Genomic DNA, 25,294 nt, shown 5'->3' with positions numbered 1-25,294 from the left:
ACAAGTGTTGCTTGATTTTCTTTTACTATTGCGGCCCCACATCCTTGGTTTTCAGATTTGAAACCCCCTCTTTCTCCACTATCATCGCAAAACAAGCGTGGAAAAGGGGGAATATTCGGGAATATTTCCGTTTTCTCATCCCATTCTTGGGAACCAAATGGACTCTTGGCACCTTGTTTGGTTGGGCCCTAGATGCTGATGTGGGATTCTGAGGAATAACCTCTCTTGAATGGAGAATTCCAAGTCACAGTTCATCCGAAGGGCTGATACTTTATAGATTTCTGTTTCATGTTTTGAGTCAGATCGCCTGCTGTTGTATTTGTTCATTCCCTTGCATAATTAAGAGAAGGGTGTTTACTTTGTTTATAATAAAGTTCTTTGAACATGGTTGCTTTTGAAAAAAAAATAAATGAATTTTCCGTTCTTTGTTTTTTTTTTTAAACTTTTTTTGTCTGTTTGCCTTTGGAAAATGTTTACTAGTTTGGATCCCCCACTTTCTGTTTCAAATCAAATTGAATTTGGTTTCTTTTGTGGAACTTCCATGTAAGAGTTGTAAGAATTAATGATGTGAACTAGGGCCAAGAAAAATCTATTTATGAATATGTATGAGTTGGTGACTTTCATGTATATTTGCACATGCATATATACATGATTATGCATCACATGTTTTTATACATACATGTATAGTTCGTGTTGACAATGCACTTTATGTGTTAAAAGGGCCAATATAGTCTTTTCCCCTTTAATGTTGCAAAGTGCACAAGCTTTACCACCTTGATTTCTCTTTGTATATTTGTGATCTCTTTTGTGACATTCACTTTTGCTAATCAGGTAGGAAAAGATGTGGCTGAGTGTCTACAACAAGCAATATCCAGGAGAGGACTTGATATGCGGGTAGTAGCTTTGGTAAGACTATCTTATTGATTGATAAATAAAGACATTATCATTTTTGTCACACTTGTATTTCCTTGTCCAAGTCATGTACATGACCAAAATCTATGCATTTTTTAATCATATGGGGTACCCAAATAGTTGTTTACAATTTATTTATTTTATTTTATTTTATTTTTATGGATGGCAAGTAGTTGTCTACTTCATTACATCATTCTCATGGATGGTTCATGAGAATTATTGGAAGTGTGTTAGGAGGCAAAAAGGTCATTCATCTATTGTGATAAACATTTGAATTATTCGTCATCTCTTGAGTTGGGACTGGTTTGCATGATTGAAAAATTTTTGGGAGAATGGTTCAGCTCAGGGTCAGAATTTTTAGGCCCAAAGTACAGTTGGGGTAGGTGCCGGCTCGGAATTGATGCCAATTCACGGGTGGGCATTGGTGTATAGAGTGTGGGTTTTTGACATTTTGAATGTTTATAGATTTGCAGTGGAATTCAGAAATATGCATTGGGCCTCGGTACTTTTCCAAAAATTTTTTATGTTATGTGTTTTTTGTTCCTTGTGATCTCCTTGTGGTAGTGGTTTGAAAACAATCAGTTCTCACATGTCAATATGTCCGAAATTATTTGGTTACATACGTCATTTCAGAATTTTAGATATTACTACTCTCTTGGCATGGGATTATAAAAAAATATTATTAAGCTATTTTTTGTGAGATGGGATGTTGGCAAGAGTGAACTCATTGATAAATGTTATTATTATTGCATTTCACCACAAATAGGGGGTATATATCAGGAGGCTTATGCCTCCTAGTGTTCAGGAGGCTTACACCTCTTGTGTTCTAAACTACGCTCTACGCTCTAGGTAGTGGAATGCCTAATGTCATGCCTCCGTGTTTTAAAACATTGGTATATATAAATGTCACTCAAATTGGGATCCCACTTGAATTGGTTGTTCCAGCAGGCTCCTAGGAGTGCAAATAGCTTGACTGATTCCTTAGCAAAAGCAGGTGTTTTGAGGCAAGATCTTGTATGGGGTTCTCCAGGGCCAGGGATTGATGTGTGATTTTTATCCTTGTTTTCAGTTGTATTGTGGGTCAGCTTAGTAGAAATCACTGATTGCAGATTTAGATGAATTCCTTGTGAAGAGAAAGAAGAAGGTGAAGAGTTTCAGCAGTAGAGAAGAAAAGAGGAGAAGAAAAGAGTAGGATGTCAACCAGAATTGAAATTAGTTCTGGTTGCCAACGCCTCATTGTATTATATACTCAAAAGAACAAGAGATTACAAGAATGCCCTTAGTTGGGCGGCTACTTAAGTAGTTGAACAGTCATAACTTAAAAAACATAAACTAATGGGCTTAAAGCCTAACAACTTCTTGACTTAACAACTTAAAAACTAAGAGATAAATAACTGGACCCAATAACTAGAAATCAGCCCAACTCAACACTCCCCCTCAAGTTGGGAGTAAATGTTACACATTCCCAACTTGTGTAGATCATGCTCCAACTTGTTCCTTGCAACACCCTTTGTGAGAACATCAGCAAGTTGCAGATCAGAAGCAATGTATGGGAGAGAAACTTCCCTAGAAGTCACCCTTTTTCTAATGAAGTGTCTATCTATTTCAATGTGCTTTGTTTGGTCATGTTGAACTGGGTTATGGGCAAAGTTAATTGTTGCCTGATTATCACAGTACACCATCATAGGTTCTTCTACCTTTACACCAATCTCTCCTAACATAGAACGGATCCAGAGAAGTTCTGAAACTCTGTGTGCCATGGCCCTGTATTCAACTTCTGCACTTGATCTTGCCACTATTGTCTGCTTCTTACTTTTCCATGAGACAAGGTTACCCCCAACAAGGGTGCATACTTCTGACGTAGATCTCTTGTCATCTAGGCATCCTGTCCAATCAACATCTGTATAGGCCTCTAGTTTCAACTGTCCATGATCAACAAACAATATGCCTTTGCCCGGGTGTCCCTTCAAATAATCAAGAATCCTGTCAACAACCTCCCAATGCCGGACTTGTGGAGCATGCATGTTATGACTTACCACACTCATTGCATAGGAAATGTCTGGTCTTGTCATACACAAGTATAGCAGCTGCCCCACATGTCTCTGATATCTCCCAATGTCCTTTACCAGCTCGCCTTTTGAAGCATTATTTCTGTGATTCTGATCAATAGGAGTACTGATTGCCTTTGTTCCAAGTTTCCCTATTTCTTGTAGAAGATCCAAAACATACTTCCTCTGAGAAATAAAAATTCCATGTTTTTATCATTCAACTTCAATGCCTAAGTACCTAAGCTCTCCAAGATCCTTAATTTCAAATTCTCTATGTAGATTTTTTTTCAGACTATCAATCTCACTTGGGTGATTCCCTGTGACTACAATATCATCTACATAAACAATTAGGATTGACACCAAGGATTCCCTCTCCTTAACAAACAAGGTATGGTTAGATTGAGTCTAAGTGTAGCCAAAAGCAACCAAGGCCTTCCTTAACCTGTCAAACCATTCTCTGGGAGATTGCTTTAAACCATAAAGTGACTTCTTAAGTCTGCATACCTTCCCCTTTTCAGCATTACTATAGAAACCAGTAGGAAGATCCATATGCACTTCCTTTTGCAGATCTCCATTTAGAAAAGCATTCTTCACATTAAGTTGAAACATGGACCAAGAGTATGTGGCAACAAGAGAAAGAAGTATCCTAACAGAAGTCATCTTTGCAAATGGTGCAAAGGTCTCTAAGTAATCATTGCCATAGGTTTGTATGTACCCTTTTGCAACAAGTCTGGCCTTATACCTTTCTTTACTTCCATCTGCCTTATATTTGACTATGTAAACCCATCTGCATCCAACAATCTCCTTGTCCTTTGGTAGATCTACAATCTCCCATGTCTGATTCTTGATTAAAGATTCCATCTCTTCTTGCATAGATGTCTTCCACTCAGGTTTGGAGAGGGCCTCATTGACACCCTTGGGTATAGACAGAGAGTAAAGAGAGGAAAGGAAAGCACGGTAGGAAGGAGAAAGTCCATTGTAGGAAAGATACTGTGAAATATAATGATCAATACACCTTTTCTTCCCTTTTCTGATAGCAAAGGAAGGTCCAGGTTATTTGTAATTGGATTAGTAGAATCAATGGGAATTGAAACAGTAGAGGGATCAGGAAGAATACCTGAATTTGTGTCGGCTGAATCTGGAGTCTCCAAGGAACCGACTTGAAGTAATGTGAGTTTTGTTGTAGTGGAATCAACCCCCCTGTGAAGTCTGTCATGAGTAACGCTGAGAAGCAGGATGCAAGGGAGGTGGAAAGGTAGGTGATATAGGAGGATTAGACACAGGGGTGGACATAGGAATTGGAACTAGAAGAGGGATAGATTGTTCACTCACTTTCCCAAAACACTCCCCCTGAGAAGGATTCTTCGAGAAGTGGACTCAAAAAAGGTGACATCCATAGTAACATACATACTTCCAGAGACTAAATCATAGTAGTAGTACCCTTTCTGATTTTTTGCATATCCAAGGAAGATACGCTTCTTTGCCTTCGGATCAAGCTTTGAGCGGTGAAGACCAAGAATATGTGCCAAGCAAACACACCCAAACACCTTAAGAGGAATATGGAACATCTCATCCTCAGGAAAAAAGGAGATTGAATGCGGTGCTGAAACCAAGTATACGGGAGGACACCCTGTTAGTCAAACAAATTGTTGTGAGAACTGCATCACCCCAAAACCGAAATGGAACTGTAGATGTGATCATCATGCTTCTTGCAATCTCAATAATGTGTTTGTTCTTCCTCTCTGCAACACCATTCTGTCTTTGCCAGAACAGAGTTGGTAAGAATAAAAGATGGTGGAACTATGGGTCACGTGCTCTTAAGCTCCAGAATCTATAATCCAAGGAGGTCCCTCCTTACCTGTAGTAGAAACATAATTTGCAGTGGCATGTGAAAGTGTGAGCAATGGAAGTAGAGTGTGCTCCAACAGAACCACTTGTACCTGGTTGTCTACCTGTTATTGAACTAGAACTGGCTGTATCTCGTTGATTCAAAAACTATCCATATCTCTCAAGTTCGGCCCTCACTATAGCGGTTGCAACAGACTCCAGAGTAGCTGTAGTAGGAAGGGCCAGTATGTCACTAGTGACTGCCATGTGAACATTTCCCTTCTTGTTTTTGAGTCTATTCGGCACAAGATGGAGATGAAGCTTCCAACAAGTATCTTTTGTGTGTTTAGGCTTCTTACAGTAGTCACAGATCAAATCTTTTTTGTCTTCCTTCTTGATTTCACTGCCACCCTGGTCCCCACCTTGTTTAGGTCTCACAGTGCTAACTATGGCTGTTGATCAAAACCAGAAATTTTCGTCATCACATTTCTCCTGTTCTCTTCCCCTGACACGAAGGCATATGCCTGGGAGAGAGTAACACTGTCCATGGAAAGAATATGCTGTCTTGCAATATCATACTTGGGATTAAGGCCAACAAGAAATTCAAACACCCTATACTTCTCTAGGAGCTTCTGATAGGCAGTTGCATCCTTATGGTTTCCCAAACAACTGTCTCCAAATGGTCAATCTCCTACCACAAGGTTTTAAGGGATGAAAAATAAACAACAATAGGTCTATCTCTTTGCCTTGTAGCAATAATCTGATTTCTCAACTGATAAGTCCTAGCAATATTCCCCCTTTGTGAATAGGTTTTTGTAACCCCATCTCATATTTCCTTGGCTGTATTTGTCCACAAAAAAAATTTTACTTATGTGGGGTAGCATGGAATTACATAGCCAAGTCATCACCATATAGTTTTCTTGTACCCATTGGGAGCTGTTAGTTTCGGGTTTCACTTCACCAATGATATACCCTAATTTCCCACGAGCACCAATGGCCATCTTTGCAGATTGTGACCATTCTTAAGTAATTCGAACCATCCAATTTAATCGTAGTAGTAATCCCAGCCCCAAAAAGGTCTCCAACACCTCCTTTCACTAATTCCATTTCACTCCCAGGCTTGTTTTCAACTCCGTTACCCTCCATACTTCTCAAAAAGGGGATAGAAAGTTATTGTAATATGTAAGAATATCAAATAAATCACTTTTGGTACCAATGACACCCTTCTGGTGCCCTAGATGGTCCTCCCACAAAAGATTCCTTTTTCATGGGACTGGAGAGGAGAGAGAAGAGGCAGCCGCTCTCTCTAAAAACCTCTAAAACAGGCAGCACTTGAATTGCCCCCTACAAAAAACTCCAAGGAACCCTAAAAAATTAGGGCGCCACTTCCTAGGTCAAATTTTTTTTGATAGATAATGATAATGAAAATTTTATTAAATAAAGAACAAAGTATTCATCATACAATTCCCCACAAAGAGGCACGAAATGCAGCCTCCAAACTACATCATAAAGCTTACAATTGAGCCCAAAAGAGCTGATTCCTATGTACTCCTTGTTTAGCTAGAAGGTCTGCCAGCCCATTTGCCGATCTTCTTTCCCATTGAGTTGTGATTGAAATATCTGAAGTCAACCACTTAAATCTTTTCAAAGCCCCCCTGTACGACCATGCTGTCGTTTTTGGTTATGTTAGTCATCCAATAACCAATTTGGAATAATCTTCAATCATTAAATGCTCCACTGCTAACTTTCTTGCATATTCTGCTCCTTCTAACATAGCTTGGAGTTCTGCATTTACAGAGTCTCCCCACCCTATAGGACCAGAAAATAGAGCTACAATCTGACCCTCATCATTTTTGAAGACTCCCCCTATTCCAGATGGCCCCGGGTTGCCCAAACTACTGTCATTAGAATTTAGTTTAATGATGCCTGCATCAGGAGGCTTCCAATCCACCACTGGCTTGCTTCTGATTGCAGAACTTTTAGCTAGTTCCCAATTTCTCCTTATGTCATCGAAAGTATAGGTGGAAAACAGATCCAAGGATTTTACCCAACTTATGGCCCTACATAAGATACTTTCTAACACACATGTTTGATCCCTCTCCTTGTCATTAAAGATTCTAGCATTTCGTTCCTCCCACACAGTCCACACCAAAGCAGCTCTAACACACCTCCACAAAACTCTTTCTCTTCTCTTTGGCCACCTGAAAGTTGTAGGTTCAAAAAGATTGCAAATCTGCATCGGTTCTATCCACCTGCACCCAAAAAGATCAAAAAGCTTTTCCCAAAGGCCTACAACAAAAGGGCAAGTGATTAGTATATGGTAGCAACTTTCCTCGTTAGCTTTGCATAGAGTGCACCAGTTAGGAGAGATTCAAAGACTAGGTTTTCTTTTTTTGCAAAACATCCAAAGTGTTGATTTTCCCGAGGGGGACTTCCCAACAAAGGGCTCCAACTTTAGGAGGGACATGTTTGGACCAAACTTCCTTGTTATGAAAAGGTTGAGGCAATGGAGAGGAGCACACGTAAGCAAAGAAAGAGGCACAAGAAAAGGAGGGTCCAAGCAAACAGTATCAATAGTTTTGAGGAGCAAAGCAACCTGGTAAAGCTCAAAATCTCTCAAACATCTTCTAAAACTCAGATTCTGGTTTATGCTAGAATAAAAAGATGATGATACAAACCTTTGAATTGGCTCGTTTTTAAAACATGAGATGGAATACAAGGAGGGAAAGAGGTCCTTGAGGGCACAATCACCAACCCAAACATCCTCCCAAGACAAAACCCTATCTCCAGTACTAACTTCATACTTGATCAGGTTCAGGAAAACGGGAAGAATACTATGAATAGCCTTCCATGGGGATTTCAGCGTAGCACGCCGAAGTCTCTCCCTTTCCAGAGGCCATCTCCATAGCCATTTACTTAATAATGTTGTATTTTTCTTCCTTAGATTGCCTAATCCCAATCCTCTCTGCTCCTTCCTCCTACACACTATTTCCCATCTAATTACATAATCCTTCCTCCCTTCCCCTGAATCCCACAAGAAATCCCTCATGACTTTCTCTATCTTCAAAATCACCTTTCGTGGCATTCTAAAGATAGATGGAAGGTAAGTTGGCAAGTTTGCAAGAGTAGTTCTAATTAAAGTGATCCGACCTCCAAGGGAAATGTAGTTTCTCTTCCAAACTGCCAGCTTCTTTGTGCATTTTTCTACGATTGAATTCCAAAATCTTCCTTCTCTTGGATTATCTCCTTGAGGCATACCCAAGTACTTCAAGGGATACCTCACTCAATTCCTCCATCTCCAAATTTACCCCCACTACACAACTCTTTTCAAAATTGACCTTCATCTTCGATACACATTCAAACAACTTTATTACTCCTTTCAAGTTTCTAGCCTTTGAGGGATCTCTAGACTCACAAAAACTGATTGTCATCCGCAAATTACAAGTGTGACACCACAATACTCTCTCTTCCTACCCTCCTTCCTCTGAACATATCCAACCCATCAGCTCTCGAAATGAGCCTACTAAATACATTGGCTACCAAGGTGAAAAGGAAAGGAGAAAAAGGATCCCCTTGTCTCAACCCTCTAGAGGCTGGAAAGAAGTCTGTAACCACTCCGTTAACTAAAACTGAAAAATGGAAAGTTTTTAAACAAACTTCAATCCAGCCACACTATTTCTCTCCAAACCCAAAATTCCTCGGGGCTTCCAATAGAAAAGACCAATGAACCATGTCATAAGATTTCTCCAAGTCCAATTTACATACAAAACCTTTCTTCCCCCTTCTTGAAGTCCTCCACACATTCATTTGCTATCAAGATTTGATCTATGATCTGTCTACCTTGAATAAAGGCCCCTTGTGATTGGCTTATTAAAGTTGGCAGGGCTGATTTTAACCTTAACGACAATACTTTGGCCAAAGTTTTATAAATGCTAGTCACTAGACTAATGAGTCTAAGGTCTTTTGGTTAAACAACCTCTCCCTTTTTAGGGATCAAAGCCAGGAAGGTGGAGTTGATCCCTGGACTTATAAAGTGAGTCTTCGTAAACTCCTCAAATATTGCCAACAGATCTGACTTGATGATATCCCAACAATCCTGAAAGAAAGCCATAGTGAACCGTCAGGTCCAGGAGCTTTAGATCTATCGATTGAAAACACGACTCCTTTTATTTCTTCCAATTCAAACTCCTTTTCCAATTGATTTGCCACCTCTGAATCCAATCTAGGCCACTCTAACCCATCCACTCTAAGCTTCACATCCCCCTGTCTTTTGTAAACTGCCTTGAAATGATTTGTGAAAACATTAGCATTCTCCTCTTGACCATCCACTACTTCACCATTAATCTCTAACTTTTCCATGAAGTTTTTTCTCCTTCCATTAGTGATTGCGTTGAAAAATTTAATATTACTATCCCCTTCCTTAATCCATTGATGCCTTGATTTTTTTCTCCAACACATCTCTTCCCTTAGCACTATCTCTTCCAATTCCTTCTTCAGATTCCATCTTAAGGTCTTTCTTCTTTTGAGAGCGAGAGTTGTGTCCTTTTTCATCCAAAAGTTCAATCTGGGAAATAACACTTAATTTCTTCTCCTCCACTCTCTCTAAATGCTCCCTGTTCCACTCTTTAATTTTACATTTTAGCCTTTGAATTTTCTTGTGAAATTTGACATCCCTCCCAAGGGTACTCACCACTTCTTCACTCCACCACTCTTTGACATTTTGGGTGAAGTCTGGATGTGTTAACCACATATTTTCAAATCTGAAAGGTTTAGGCCCACTTAGGAAATTCCTAGTTCCAATGCTTATCGGCCAATGGTCTGAAGTGACTCTTGGCAAGGCCCTAGCTGATAGACCTAACCAATGCTCTCCCCAGTCTGAACTAAAGATGAACCTATCCAGCTTAGAGCATCTTGGGTTAGATTGTAGGTTGGACCAAGTGAAGACAGCTTGTTGGAGGGGGATTTCTAACAAACCACACTCATTAATTGTGATCACTTGATTGGGGTTATTGGTCTCATTTGTAAACCTAATCATGTTAAAATCTCCACCTAAACATCACAGACCCCTCCCACAATCCCCTTATATCATAGAGCTCTTCCCACATTTCGCCTCTCTCTCCATATCTATTCGGGCCATGGACATTCGTCATCACCCAGGTAAACTCTTCTCCCACACTCTTAAATTTCAAAGAAACCGTAAACCGATCTATTAGCTTTTCCATTAGCTCCACTATCCCTTTCCTCCACAAAGTCACTAAACCTCCTGAAACCCCGTAGGACGGAGAAAAAGACCACCCTACTCCTCTAGAACACCACACACTCTTCTTACCTATTTCCTATCCCAAATTACCACTTTTGTTTCTTGAAGCAAGACTATCTCTGGGTTTTCCTTTCTAATCAAATCCTTTGTTACCCTCCTTTTCCTAGCACTACCCAACCCTTTGACATTCCATCTCAGTATCTTCATAGGATTACTTAAATTTCCACCCTAGACACCACCATCCCTTACTTGGTTCCTTTCCTTCTTTCCCCCTTGTACTAAACTCTAAGTCTGCTGCGACATCTGATTTTAATCTTTCTACCTCCGAAAGCTTCCTATTTCTTGGATGATCTTTTTCCTTCTTCCCCTTCTTTTTGGAATACACTATGACACTCACTACTTCTTTCAGTTTCAGGCCCATCTCTTCAGCCACTTGATTCATTAGTGGCTTCCCCATTCCCTCACCCTCATTCCTTTCCTTCCCCTTTCTCTAGCTAGCCTCCTGTAGATTCAAGTCTTCTTCAATGTATCCAACTTTTGCATCCCTCTTAGTCAACTCAAAGAAATCATAGACTAAATCCTAGATTTTATCACCTTGTGCCTCCATTAAACCCTTCTTCCTTACCTCTAACCGGAACCTGTTGGATTGTGGCAGACAATGGAAGGGTCTGGATGAAATCTGTTGCACTCATAGAAGGCTCATTTGTATTCTTAAAATCAAAGACTAACATACCTGGAGAGGATGGTTTTGTTGAAGGACTCCCAAAGAAAGTTTTTGTCTTGGGATTAAACCTACAAGAACTGGTTTTCGGAGGTTCGGTGTTAGATTGAAGTTGAATGGACGACTGAACTTGAGAAATCAGTGCCCCCTTACTGGTCACACCCCTTGCTCAGAAGAACAGTTAGAAACCAAAACTTTAACATTCTGCACCTGTTGAGACCTCAAGATAGCTTCCGGATCCCTCGGGCAATGTCCAATACCCAGGCTGGTTGGCATCTCTTCTTCTCTACCCACCTCCAAGGCAACTTTAGAGGTGATCATAATAGTCTCACCGTCATCTTTTTTGCCTTCGTCTTCCTCTAAGAAAAGCAGCTCTGTGTCAAAACTTTCATCCCCTCGAAACCTAAGGGATTTCTCTGGCCGAACACTCCCAATATTTGAAGTTTTAGATTCGTCAAACTCAGAATCTTCCTCACTGAGTTCTAGAAAATTGTCCTCCTTTGCTACACCCTCTGTTAAACCGACTCTCTTGTTTCTTGGATTACGCCTTTCCGGCGAGCCTAGCTCTGGCGTTGACACATGTCTCCACTACAACGAGTTGAAACTCCTAGGACCTCCCCTCCTTGCGTCCCTTCGAATTGGAGAAGATGATGGACCACAGCTAGAGTCCATCATCTATCCCTTTAGTTGGCCCACGTGACCACTTAAGTGGTCACATAACTTAATTTTAAGTGGGCTGGCTGGTCCAAACCCAAACACTCCTTTAAGGACCTATTGACAATCAGCCTTTTAAATGACTTGGCCCACCTCAATTGCCCTCTTCTGGGTTGTAGTAATCCCTTGTGCCCACGTGGGCCCACCCCAGCTGCCCTCTTTAGGCCCATTAGAACAACTTTCCCTGTGGCTAAGACAAGTTCCCTCTCTACTTATGCCCACATGACCCTCTACTCTTACCACCTTACCCCCTTGCTTTTTTAAAGAATGTTTCGGTCCTTTCTCTCCACCTTGACTAGAACCACTCTTATTTGGTGAAACCTGTCGAATAGCCTTCCCCCTACTCCCTCTTTCTGTCAGAGCCTGAGCATAAGATCTATAGCTCACCACCTTTTCCTCTTCTCCTAATGGCTCTTTCCCCTTGGTTGTTGGTAACTTTCCTTTTAAGTTATCCTTTCCTAAGAACACCATTTTAGTATAAGTGTCGGCCAAATTTGAATACACCAATCCCTCACTTCCACATAGCCATTCTTCTTCAACCTTCTCATCCTCCTTCCTTCTCCCCTCACTCCACAAGGCAACTTTAATGGTTGTAACCAGCCAGGCTACATAGAACACTCCATCAACCATCAACTTTACTGAATGAGGGATATCTTCCAGATGCACATTACTCAAGCAAATTGTAGCTGAATGGAGGTCTTCCACAAAGGAACTTTCCAATCTTGCCTTACACAGAGCAGCTATAGAATCAAACAACTCTGAAGTCCAAAGATGAAATGGTAGACCCAATATCTGAACTATTACTTTGTCCCTTGCATGTAGATCCTTAGAGTTTGAATGAGGGGTCCATTTTGTGACAGATATAGAAGCTGAGTGCAATTTACAACACAAAGCATATAGTTGTAACTCCTCTCCAACTACCTCAAGCAAGGCCTTATAAGACTCAAAGGGGGTTAAGATGATAGTACAGTTCAAACTTAACTTCTTTATTAACTCTTCTGCAACTGTCCTCCAGTTTTTTGGAGGTACTGTAGAAGTTACTATAAACTTTTTCTCCCACTCATTCTTGAGCTCATTGCATACTATTCTACAATCTTTTGCTGCTTTACCTAGAATTTGTACACTTGCAACCTCTTTCTGGAACTCTTGTTTCCTAGCTCCACCAACTCCATTCACTACTTGTAATTGTTCTTCCTCTCAGAGCTGCTACCTTCTCCAAATCCTTCTCGGGCAAAGAAGTCCTTCAAAACAGTTGACACTTCTTTCCATCCAATCCCCAACTTTCCTTTAGGAAAACAAACCATTTGTTTTTTTTTTCCTTCCCCAAAAAACTCCAACAAAGCCACAAACCTTCCTCTAGAGTTCCTCCTCCCTGCTACAAATCTCTTACCATTAACCTCATTTGATTCTTTGCACTTTAACTTTTCACTCACCTGAACTGCTTTCTCCAAGAATGTCCGAAACCAAACTACAACTTCTTTCCCAACCTATAATACCATAGCCTTGTTTAGTTCTCTGATTTTCAGAGCTTTCTTCCCTTTCACCCTAAAGCTTTCAAAAAGAAACTGCTTAGCCTCAACCTTCAAGGTCCTTCTCCAGCTTGTTGCCATGATAAAATCTCCTTGCTCCTTCAATCCTCCCCTAGCCATCTCTCCCCCTCATTTCATCCATCAAATGAAGATTGAAGGCTGAAATTGGAGATATGATCTCCCTGGCTTAATTTAAATTATTGAATCTCCAAGGACATCTGCCAATACCTCTATATTAATGGCATGCTTCCACAACAAGGAAAAACAGTTCTAGGTGCTTAGCACATGAAGTAGCATAATTACTTCCTAGGTCAAAATTGAAGAGTCCAATAGAAACATGACTCTCCTCCTTTCTCTAGTTTTTCCTGATTTTGATGGGAAATCCTAGACAAGCTACAGGGAAAAATAGATCCATAAAAAAATAAAAAAACTAGGCTTACCTGAAATCTTTGATCAGCCTCTTAAATCACCATGCAGTCGATCAATCTAGGGCTGCATGAGAAAATGGCTCAAGGAACCTTCGGCCTACTTCAATAGCAAGTAGAAATCACTAATTGCAGATTTAGATGAATTCCTTGTGAAGAGAAAGAAGAAGAAGGTGAAGAGTTGAAGGGATGGGAGATCCATCATATGGATGGCTGAACCCTACATAAAGGTTGGGCGAAGTTTCAAAAATTTCTTTCTCTCCCATTAGGGAATTGTATTCCCTAATTTAGAAAACTGCATTTTCAAGGTTTGTTCTTAAATCAAAACCTGACCAGATTTGAAACCAAAAGGGAAGAGAGGGATATACTTGATACGAAGTAACAGTAACTCCCAACGTAAGTGTTCACACCCAAAGAGAAGACCAAAACCGGCCTCCACTGAAGATGACATAGTGTACGGTGAGGTAGGTTCTTCAGTAAGAATCGAACAAGGGCTGGTGACCACGACTTTAGATTGTTTCTTCTAGCAAGAAACAATATTAAGAACCTTTCTTGATCAGCTCCACAGGTGGAAATCAAACTGGGTAGTGGTGGCAAGAACTGGGGAGAATTCTGCAGGTTATTGAGTGTGTTAAAACTAAGGAATTTGCCCCCTATTTATAGCCTTCTTTGGACCAGCCTCCTAATTCAATTAGGAGAGTTTCTTGATCCAAATATGATATTTGGATCTAGACTCTTAAATGGATAAGACATATCTTATCCTTTAGTTAATCCTGATCAGGTTATAAATCAGATTTCGCCTCCTTTTAATTAACTGACTTAAGCTAGTTCAAAATGGGCTTTAGGCCCATTAGTCACATAACTCACTTACCTTTTAATGTGCTGGCTAGCTTGGCTCTCTTTGTATGGCATGTGACCCTAACATCGATCTACACATTAGCCACATGGGTTTAGCCCAATCTCTGTTACAAGACTTGGCCGAATTCACTATATGAGACAGTGAACCCTTGAGTCTATCACCACGTGCTCTTAATGGGCCCAACATTTACACTAAATGGTCCTTGGGTCCAGCCACCTTATGAAAACCCAAGGATTGTGGGCAGATGCAAGATTAGCTCATAAGATATTATCCTCAATGGTCTTATACTTGACCTCTCAGCTCTTAATGATCAAACACTGCCCGACAAGAGAGGACCTCTCCCTCGGCTGCAAGGAACAGTGTTGCAATCTCTCAAGTATGGATCTCGGGAATTAAAACCTTATTGCAAACAATTTGTGAAACCATAATACATAAGTATAACCCTATATAAATATATTTTTTAAAACAAATTTCAGACACATTTGAAATCCACTACCGGTAGTTTAGGTTTCCATTAGAGAGAGTGCATTCCTCGATCATTCACTTTGTCCAACAAAGGGGCTGATCCTGTCACTATGATCACCCACTCAGGTGAATTCTTGAACTGTCCCAACATACCCTGATCATTCCAGTATTGCCCTCGAACTGTCCCAGCATGTCAAAGACATCCCAATCCGACACCTAGTGTAGTACCATAATCAAGTCTATGGGTCAGGAGTAACATTCCAATTTTGCCCAATTATCTCCAAGGTCCAGGGCAATATTGGAATTTGGTCCGGTTCAGGGTTTTAAGAAAACCCACACTGCATGTACCTCAGGTCTTACCTTGGTAGCTGAGGCAAGCCACCCCAACCAACTTGGTGCCACATCAGTGTTAGCCTTGGCAGGATAAATCTCCCCAGATCTATCCAATGGCTGTGAAAATTTTAAACTAACACAAGTCTCATAAGTGTCCAGTTTAAGGGTATTACACAAAAACACACCATAATAACATGAATCAATTATGCACTTTATTCATTTACAATAAATGACAATGAGTATATCAATCTGATTGGAGCTAAGGGCATACACTGTCTAACAAGAGTTTCAGTATAGAAGAAAAGAGTAGGATGTCAACCAGAATTGAAATTAGTTTTGGCCGCCAACCCCTCATTGTATTATATACTTTAAAGAATAAGAGATTACAAGAATGCCCTTAGTAGGGCGGCTACTTAAGTAGTTGAGCAGTCACAACTTTAAAAACATAAACTAATGGGCCTAAAGCCCAACAACTTCCTGACTTAACAAATTAAAAACTAAGAGATAAATTACTGGGCCCAATAACTAGAAATCGGCCCAACTCAACAAGCTTTATGATGTTTTTGTATTGTTCATGTTGTCATTCATGTGACGATACGTTCTGCAATCTTTTTCTTGAATGAATTCTTTTCCAGTTATCTATCAAAAATGGAAAAAAAGAAATCACTCAAATCAGACATGAAATTAGTTAGGAGTTGGGAGGCTTTCAATTTAGGGTAGGAATTGATAAAAAACAACTCCTTATTGCTTTTAAGACAAAGCCATTTGTAACCTACCTTTTACCATTTTGTTGGTTGTAGTATAACTATACGGGTTTGATTGAGACTCATAGTTTTCAAGGCAATAATGTGTTTTTTTCAGCTTTACCTTTGCCTCATCATAGCATTTTTTTTTTAATTTTTTTGATGGGCTACACAACGGGTGTATACTTCATCCCCCTAACCCATAACCCCCAACCCAGGTGCAGGTGGGATTTGATCCCAAGTCTCCGCTACGACCAGCAGGAGACCATGCCAACCCGCTGGTTGGTACCTTGCGCCTCATCTTAGTATTTTTGTATCGCTGGTTTACAAATTGTAGGTGTACTGCATCTTAACCACATTGTGTTGTGTGGATATGGTTAAAAGTGTCTTTAAGGCAGCATAATAAATTAATTTTCTATTTAGAGAACCACAACGTTGATTTGAGTAAATCACAACAGAATTACCTTTTTTCCTCTTTCTCTATCTCAAATCAGTGTCTTTCCTTTTCTCTCTAATCACTCCTCAATCCCCCTTTCTTGTTTTCTCTGTGATTGACACACACACATTCTCTCTCTATTATTTTTCCTGTGTTTGATAATTGTAAAGTTTTATAAAAAAGAATGGCATTTGCAAATATGATTACATCCCATAGCATTGGCTGGAAAACTCCACCTAACCCTCCTTAACCATGACATGTAACAATCTGTCAGCTAAACCATCTTGTGATCTTTGAACCAACTAGACTATTGCCTCTAGCTCCTATACCAGAAATCTACTTTCTCTCGTAGCATGTCGAATTGCTATTATAGTTTTCAAGGTGCCAAGGCAAGGGCGCAAGGCTAGGCAACTTTTGGTGCCTTGTCTTCTAGTTGCCTAGGTGATGGAGTTTTTTAATAAAAAATCATAAATCCTAGGGTAATTTAGTAGGTTTCATAGCAAGCAACAACCATCTTTCACTAGTGATTGTCTATTATCTTCATTAAAAATTTTATAAACTTCATTTGAATCATAGAAAACCAACAGATTCATGAAAAAGTTATGAATAAAAGAAATAATACTAAAGCCCTTCCTATACTAAAAGTAAAACCCTTCGAACTTTAACTCGATTTGAATTAGGGTTTTCTCACGTGCAAGGGCCTTTATATCCTGTTTATACACAATACACATGAAAAAATACCAAAACCCTTCCTATACAATATTGTTGTAGTATGTATTCACCCCTTGTTTAGCTAGAGTATCCACCATCCCATTAGCTGATCTCCTCACCCAATGCATGCTCAAATTCATACTTCTAGAGAGCTAGGGGTGAGTGGCAGTGCCCTGGTTGCCACTTGACTCATGAGGTGTGCACATAGAGTCAGGTACGCCTACCAGAAAGAGTTAAGAGAGTCAGGTGCAATTGGGTTTCCCCTACCTCACCTCTCTTCCCAGGCAACCAAGGTGCTTGCCTATGATAACAGTAGCACTCAATGCTTTCAGAGCGCTCGTTTATCCTGTATTTTGTCACATTTCTCTATTTGTTCTTGCATAAAAACCCTCTTTGCGTCCTTTGAATGGGATGAGTTGGAACTCTGATGCAATTGGATTTCACCAAACAATAAACTAATTGAAGAAAAAGAACTTATTATTGAACAATAGAACAATATGGAAGAGTAGATAAATAAACAACTCTATAGTAGCTGAATATAGGGAGAAGTAGAAGAAAACTCAACACTCAATTGAATAAAACAGAAATTGGTATGGCAATGATATGGTGAATGGTAAAAGGGTATATCTTAGAAAAGGAGGTAAGCCAAAATTGTCGATCTCAAAGGCTTCGAATGAAGTGGAGACTCCCGTCTCTTTTAGTACAAATTTGGAGATCACCCAAGTGGAGAAACAACCTTCGCAGGTTGAAGATGGGAACATGATTCTTTCAGCAATCTCCCAAGATAAGGATCTGAGAAAGTTTGGCTTGGAAGGGAGTTTGTAGTGCTCAATTGAAAATAAGAGCATTGAATCCTCTTCAAATGTGGAAATGGAGGAGAAGAAAAAAGTGGAAATCGGAAAGTCTCTAGGCTTATTCTTCTTGGGAGGGGAAATTCTTGTTAGGAAAGCATTTGAAGCCTTTGAAAGGAAGAGGAAAGAAGAAAATGTGGGGAGGAGAATTGCAGATACTCTTGAAGGAGAAAATTGGGATGAGGAAGGAAGCTGCGAACATTTTTGGATGCTATCTTAACACCTGTTGTGGATGTAATCCTTTTTTGTCTTTAATAAAATTTTTCTTGGAAAAAAATGATATGGTGAATGGGTGTTTTGATAAGACCTGTTGACAATTGCCACTCTTTTATAGGTCAATAAGAAACAACAAATAGCCACTTCCTACTTGTGCTTGGACTCTTATCCTTGTATTCAGACTAATAAAAATAGAAAGGTTGTATCAATTTGGGGTGTACAATCTATCAATTAGGGGTGTACAATCGGTCGGTTTGGTTCAGTTAGAACTGATGACCTAATTGACTATTCGGTTTGACCATCTCTCCCAATCAAACTGAATTAGAGTTCAGAACCGAACCAATCCTAACCGAATTTAGTTCGGTTTTAATAATTAATGAACAATTAATTATTAGACTTTAGTATAGGTTTTAATAATTAATCTAGGTCTTAATGTACAATTAATACAACTACACTCATTTAATGAACAAGTTAATGACTAATTAATAAAACAACCACACCCATTATTCACAAACAATTAATGAATAATTAATAATTAATCTAGGTTTTAATACCATAGTTGTTTAGAGTCTCTAGATAATTAATTAACTATTATTAATTAAAAACTAGAATAGACCTAAAGCTGTAAAGCACAATGAGGAATTGCAAATTGGCCATTGTAAAAGATAATGATTATTAATTAATAAGTATAAAGTTTTAAATAGAATATTATATATTTAATAGAGTTAATTAGATACAACCACTTGTTCAGTTTTTTAGTTCTGTTTGGTTGAAAATCTCAACCAAGCCAAAATTTAAACCGATTGTTTAAAGAAGCAAAAATTGAACTGAACAACATGAATTAACCGAACCGAACTAGCTTATTCAGTTTGGTTCAGTTTGGTTTTTGGTTTACCATCCGAATTTGAACACCCCTACTATCAATATTACTAGTTAAGTTCCCAATCTAACTCCAAAACAACCATTATAACATTTTACTAGTTCTAATAAAACTAAATGTAAAGAAATAAAAAATTACTAAAAATGGTCAGTTTTCAACTTATCATTCTACTGTAAATAGTATTTATGGAAATTACCATCCCAAAGGTTACTACTAAATAGTAATTTATTTTTTACTATGAATAGTAAATTTCAAGATTGAAAACTTTATTCATAAGCCACCAACAATTGGTCAATTTTGGAAGAGATTGAGAAAAAAAATCTGTTTACATTTCAAAACAACGTTTCTACTTTGGGATTTTCATTATTTGTATTTGATGTGTAATGGGTAGCTTTTCCTCATTTGTAACATTCAGACCAATGTTTAAAAGCGCGGTGTCGTGACACGAGGCGTTCCACTCCCTAGAGGCGTAAGCCTCCTTAAGAGGAGGGGGATGAGGAGGAAGGAGGAAGAAAATTCTCATTTCTTTAATTTTAATAAAGTCTTTTTATATTAAGAAAAATGAAGATGCATAGCACTAGTTGTAAGGGGGGCTTAGCCCCCAGCCAAGGGGTCCCGGGGGCTTAGCCCCCGGCCCACTTTCTTTCCCCTCATCTTCCCTTCCCTTTTCTTTCTTTTTCTCTTTTTTTTTTCTTCTCTTTCTTTTTCTTCCCCTTCCCTTTCTTTTCTTTAACTTTCCTTTCCTTTTTTTTTTGTTTTTTTACATGAGGTGTGCATGAGGCGTACATCTCTAGCACACCTCATGAAAAAGCGTATGAGGTGTATGCCTCAGAGGTATTATTGCCTCTGGCATACGCCTCGGGGCGTTTTGGGGGCCCCTCCAGGCGTGCGCCTCCCACGCCTTTTAAAACACTGATTCAAGACCATATGCATAGGCACGAATATATTTGTCATACAAATATGCTTGTATTTGTATTTGTATTTGTATTTGTCATGGTTAGAGATGCTAGTAGTGTAGCTAGGTCATGTGAGCATAATCTTCTGGTCTATGTAAGCAGGTGAATGATACTGTGGGAACATTAGCTCTTGGACATTATCATGATGAGGACACTGTTGCTGCAGTGATTATTGGAACAGGCACAAATGCATGCTATGTGGAGCGAACAGATGCAATTATCAAGTCCCAAGGCCTTCTAACAAAATCTGGAGGCATGGTATCTTTTCTATGTAGCTGAATATTTAGTTGCTGAGTTTAAGGACAAGTGCACCTTCTCTATTTATATGTCCACGACTAAGTCATATCCTATTAATCAGGTTGTAAACATGGAATGGGGAAATTTCTGGTCAACTCATCTGCCAAGAACTTCATATGATAGTGATCTAGATGCTGATAGTCCTAATCCTAATGATCAGGCAAGAGCCAACTGTTGTTACAGCATAAACATTTGTTCAAATGTTCCTTCCTCATTGATGATTTAATTTATAATATGCCCTTGTAATGTTCAGGGATTTGAGAAGATGATTTCAGGAATGTATCTTGGTGATATTGTAAGAAGGGTAATGCTTAGGATGGCAGAGGAGTCTGATATTTTTGGGGATGCCACATCTAGGCTTTCAGAGCCCTTTATCTTGAGGTATGTGTCATGTTTTTGTTCCCTAATTGATATTTTCATGTATTGCTTTTGGTCATTTATGTGAGTCCTATGCCTAGTTGTTTCTTATCCCCCTCCCTTTACCGACATAGATGCACAGTTTTTTTCTTGGTTTTCAGTTTTTCTAGTGCAAGGTAAATTGTTATTATGGCTTGTTCCTTTGCCTTATTAGGGATGGTTAAACTATTTTTGGCTTGTTATACTTGTGTAGAATCGCTTCTCTAAGGATCTCTGATAGGATTCTCTTTTGGATCCTTCTACTAATTGTATCATCATCATCATCAATGCATTGTCCCAATTATATGGGGTTGGCTACATGAATCCCGTTTCCTCAATCCGTTTTAGTTCACAGAAAGATAAATCAGGATCCATATCATGAGAGTTTTTGCAGAAATTTTAGTGCTGGTTGCCAACCTGGCACTCTCCTCCCTTTATCTGGCGGAGTTCTATATCTGTATCTTTCCTGCAAATTTCACAATATTCTTGGCACATCATTGTGGTGTGGTTCAACTCCTACGTGTCTTTTGCATATTTTTTTGATATGCTCCAAATGTAATTCTTTGCTAATCATGCAATTATCTTTGGCGTCTACTTAATGATATGACGACAATTAATGATAGAGTTTATATACAATCTTCAATGACTGAAAATTCATACACCAGAGCTGTCTATATTTATGCAAGTTGGCTTTGCAACTTGGTCCAACTATTTTTGCTGAAATTCTTGAATAAATATGCAACAAATTTAAATGTTTTCCTCTAAACAATTCCAGGACGCCTCTTATGGCTGCCATACATGAGGATGAATCTCCTGACTTGAGAGAAGTATCAAGAATCCTGCAAGAAACTCTCGAGGTACATAGCTTCCCCTTATGTATCATTTAACTGTATCAAAGTTGTCAAGTCCTCTGATTCTCTTTTTGTCATGGTGTTCCTTTTCAGTTAACCAATGTCCCTCTGAAGGTAAGGAAGGTGATTGTCAGAGTATGTGACATCGTGACACGGAGGGCTGCCCGATTGGCAGCAGCTGGTATTGTAGGAATCTTGAAGAAGACTGGTAGGGATGGGAGTGGTGGCGTAATGAGTGTAAGAACCAAGACTGGAGAACCATCAGGCCGAATGAGAAGAACGGTTGTAGCGATAGAGGGTGGCCTATATGCCAGTTATTCCATGTTCAGGGAGTACTTGAGCGAAGCTGTGGCTGAGATATTAGGGGAAGAGGTTGCTCCATATGTTGTCCTCAAAATTTTAGAAGATGGGTCAGGAATTGGAGCTTCTCTGCTTGCTGCTTCTCATTCATCTTCTAGTGTGGATTCTGTAACGTTGCTATAAATATATATTGCCCTTGTAAAATGTAGAATCCATTTTTCATATTAATTGAATATATATAAAAGCTTTGATGTTGTGCAATTCCTATAGGTTTCCATGTCTATCAAACTTCAGGTTTTCATTTATTTCAGGATTGTTTCAAATCCTTCTAGGGTTTTATGCCAGGTCCAAGAACAATCAGGAGGGTTTGACATTGGACCACTTACTTTGAATTCAACCTGCCAGCCATCTCCCAGACGTCTCTCCTGTATAGCTGCTTAATTTGCTGTGATTCTCTATCATGCGTAACAGCATAAGCCCAAGATGTTTATGTGTAATATCGGATACATTTTAGAAATGCATAGATACTAACGAAAAAAATGGATACGCGAAGAACATACAAATTTCATAAATATATTAAAAACATTAAATTAAAAATTAAATAGTCATAAATAACGATTAAATTAAAAATGCATCAATCAAGAGTCAAGACACATAACATGTGCACATATCATATTTTATTATTGTACTATTTTTAATTTTTAACATTAACAAAAAAGTCAACTAAATATTAAATTTTCAAATGTAAATTAAAAATCAATTAATAATTTATAAAATATATAATTTCAATTTAAAATATATCAAATCTGTTAAAATTTATAAGATATAATATGAAAATTTTTAATTAATAATATAATTATTACATTGTTGATAATTTTGCTTCTATAGTTTTTTCTAAAATTAAAAATCATTTTTTGGTATAAATGTTGATTTGTAGAGTTGATAGATTTTATTTAATATCATACTCTCAAATATTTTTTAAATACTTTTTATTTTTAGAAATATTTAATATGTTGTTATTTAATGTAATGTAAATTAAAACGTTAATTAATTAATAATTTAATATATATTAATTTTAAGTAATAAAATAATTATTTTATTATTAATATTTTATTTGCATAAATTTCTAGAGATTAAAATCATCATTTGGTTTTAATGTAGATTTGGTAGATTATTTATTCTATTGGTTTATAGAATATCAATTTTGAATATTGTTCTTTATAATTTTTAGTTAAGTTTATTGAACATAAATATATTATTTATTTGAATTACATGTACTATGTAGATGCTATATGTTATAAAAGTTATGTTATTTTAAATATTTACACAAGTGCAAAGTTGTTTTAATGGTTTACGAGTTGCCTTAAGATAGATGTGCCTGCCATCTAGGGGGACCCAAGTTTGAGTTGTGTGATTGTCTTTAATTTTTAATAAACAAATTCGTATATCAGTCCGTATAACATGGTATTGGAATGATACACACCGATACAAGGTGATACACGCCCATATCGACTTGATACGCTTTGATACACAACCGGTAGGATACACCTCCAATCGTAATGTATCGTGTGCCGAATAAAACTGATATTGATACGATACGCCCAGTATCGGACATATCATGTCAATATTTGAATCCTTGGTGAGAAAACATAGACTCACAGACATGTTTAGCGAAAAGTACTTTGTAACATTGGAAAGAAATCATACCTAAAAATATTTAATTAGTCAGAAACACATGCCGATTTGAATGAATACCAATAATGACAAATGAAGAGACAAAACAGAAATGTGTAGAAATGTCCTCAAGAACTAGGGTTTCAAAACAAGTAACTGACTTAAAGAATTTACACAGTATCAGGCTTGGTCCTGGGGCTAGTCCCATTCAAATTTTAACAAATGCCGAACCTAAGGCTGCCCAAGTTGCAACTCTATCAAGAACCCATGGAGTAAGTTCAACCGGGTTTGTGCCCAACAGGTAATCCATTTAGGGAAGTCCATGTAATGGGTAGTGATTAGCTACTAACACAACACTCCTAACACTGTCCCAACCAGCTAATGCAGTTGCACGTTGGAATCATAGATTTTAACTATTATTTAATATCAATTTTCAGAAGAATCTTATGTCTTTCTTCATTTTATGTGCAACAAAACATATAGTTGTAAACTCCTATTCAAGCAAATGTGAAATCAAAATTTTAAAATGCCAAATTATCAAAAATATCCCCTCATTTTTTTTACAATATCTAAAACTTCCATTTACCTGCCAAAATGTTCTCTAAATTACCTACTTCCCTTATACCACACTTCCTTTTGGTTTTATAAATAGTAATTTTTAAACGGTAGAAACAACCCCAACCCACTTGATATAATCTCATCACTCATTTGCTTTTTAATGTGATATAAATAACCTTAACACATACTAACCATCTCTCTCTCTCTCCTACCCTATGCGCTACCACCATTTAAAATTTCAACACAACATGCCTGATAAAGGTGAATTGTATCGTATCAATAGAATGCAAGAACAATAGGAAATAAGGTGGTTCTTAATTTTCCCACTATATTGCCTGCCCCATATCGATCACGTATCGAAGTGTATTGATAGTGTATTGGTGGCATATTGGTTGATATGCATATATTTGTAAATTGTAATAAGAAGAAATGGAAAGAAAGGACAAATTTCTTAAACTATCCATATAGTTTAGCTAATTCACTAACTCTATTTTTATTGTTTACATATTGTTTACAATTGACAGGAAAAAACATAATGTCAAAATTGCCTTCCACTATTCAAAATTTCAAAATAAAACTCCACTAATAAAAATTTTGAAGACTGTAATCAATTTCCCCTTTCAGCTCTCTCACTCCCTCTTCTTTCTTCTCCCCCCTCACCACCACCGACGAAGGGGTTGAAAACTTCAACATCAAAGGTGAAACAAGTTCTAGAGGTGATAGCGTTCTATCACTCCCTCTATGGCAGTGGCTCCTGATCTCTCTCTCTCTCTCTCTCCATATATCTATCTCTAGCTAATGCAGCGGCAAAAACGTTGTCCGATGCCGGAATATGACAAATGAAGCTGAGGGGGAAAAGTCTGGAAGATAGTATTTTGTTGAGTAGCTCTCTTGTTCTGGAACTTCCAGGCCACCTTCATTCGGTTTCGATCCATTTATTGGCATCTGATATTCCAAGAATACAATCGATTTGAAGACCTTAAGATTAAACTTTTCTATAGCAATCAAGTGGCGTCTGATATTCCAAGAACACGACTGACCACTCTGAGTGGAAACCCCCATTGCCATTAGCTTTACAGCCTCCTGAACAGAGAAACTAACCCTAGAAGGCCATGGGATGTTTGAAAAAATTTGAATTTAAATTGCTAAAAAATCTGAATATAGCAAGTGGGTGTTCGTATCTTTACAGGAAAAACTGGTAGTGGTATAGGAATTGGTTTGCTACAGGTTAACAAGGTGTAGACCTGCAAACGAGCTTCTATTGCTTCTGGTTTTCAGTGATTGAGAGAGAAAGTGAGTGGTTTTCCATGGACGTTAACGGAAAAGCTACTC

The 25,294-nt window shown here is 38.3% G+C and overlaps 1 protein-coding gene across 1 annotated transcript in view; it reads left to right on the top strand.

Annotated features, from left to right (window-relative positions):
* Positions 1 to 21,991, top strand: part of LOC148872226 (hexokinase-3-like) — a 32,173-nt gene extending 10,182 nt beyond the window's left edge. The window contains exons 4-9 of the mRNA XM_088972465.1: positions 832 to 906; positions 19,989 to 20,144; positions 20,245 to 20,343; positions 20,437 to 20,564; positions 21,355 to 21,436; positions 21,524 to 21,991. Coding sequence (XP_088828591.1) covers positions 832 to 906; positions 19,989 to 20,144; positions 20,245 to 20,343; positions 20,437 to 20,564; positions 21,355 to 21,436; positions 21,524 to 21,913 — 930 coding nt within the window. The 3' untranslated portion in view covers positions 21,914 to 21,991. The remainder of the gene's footprint in view (positions 1 to 831; positions 907 to 19,988; positions 20,145 to 20,244; positions 20,344 to 20,436; positions 20,565 to 21,354; positions 21,437 to 21,523) is intronic.
* Positions 21,992 to 25,294: the final 3,303 nt, after the last annotated feature.

Source organism: Nelumbo lutea, chromosome 2 (assembly GCF_056320005.1).
Source record: "Nelumbo lutea isolate HS-2025 chromosome 2, American lotus-T2T, whole genome shotgun sequence".
Taxonomy (NCBI): Eukaryota; Viridiplantae; Streptophyta; class Magnoliopsida; order Proteales; family Nelumbonaceae; genus Nelumbo; species Nelumbo lutea.
This window is presented reverse-complemented; position numbering and strand designations above follow the sequence as displayed.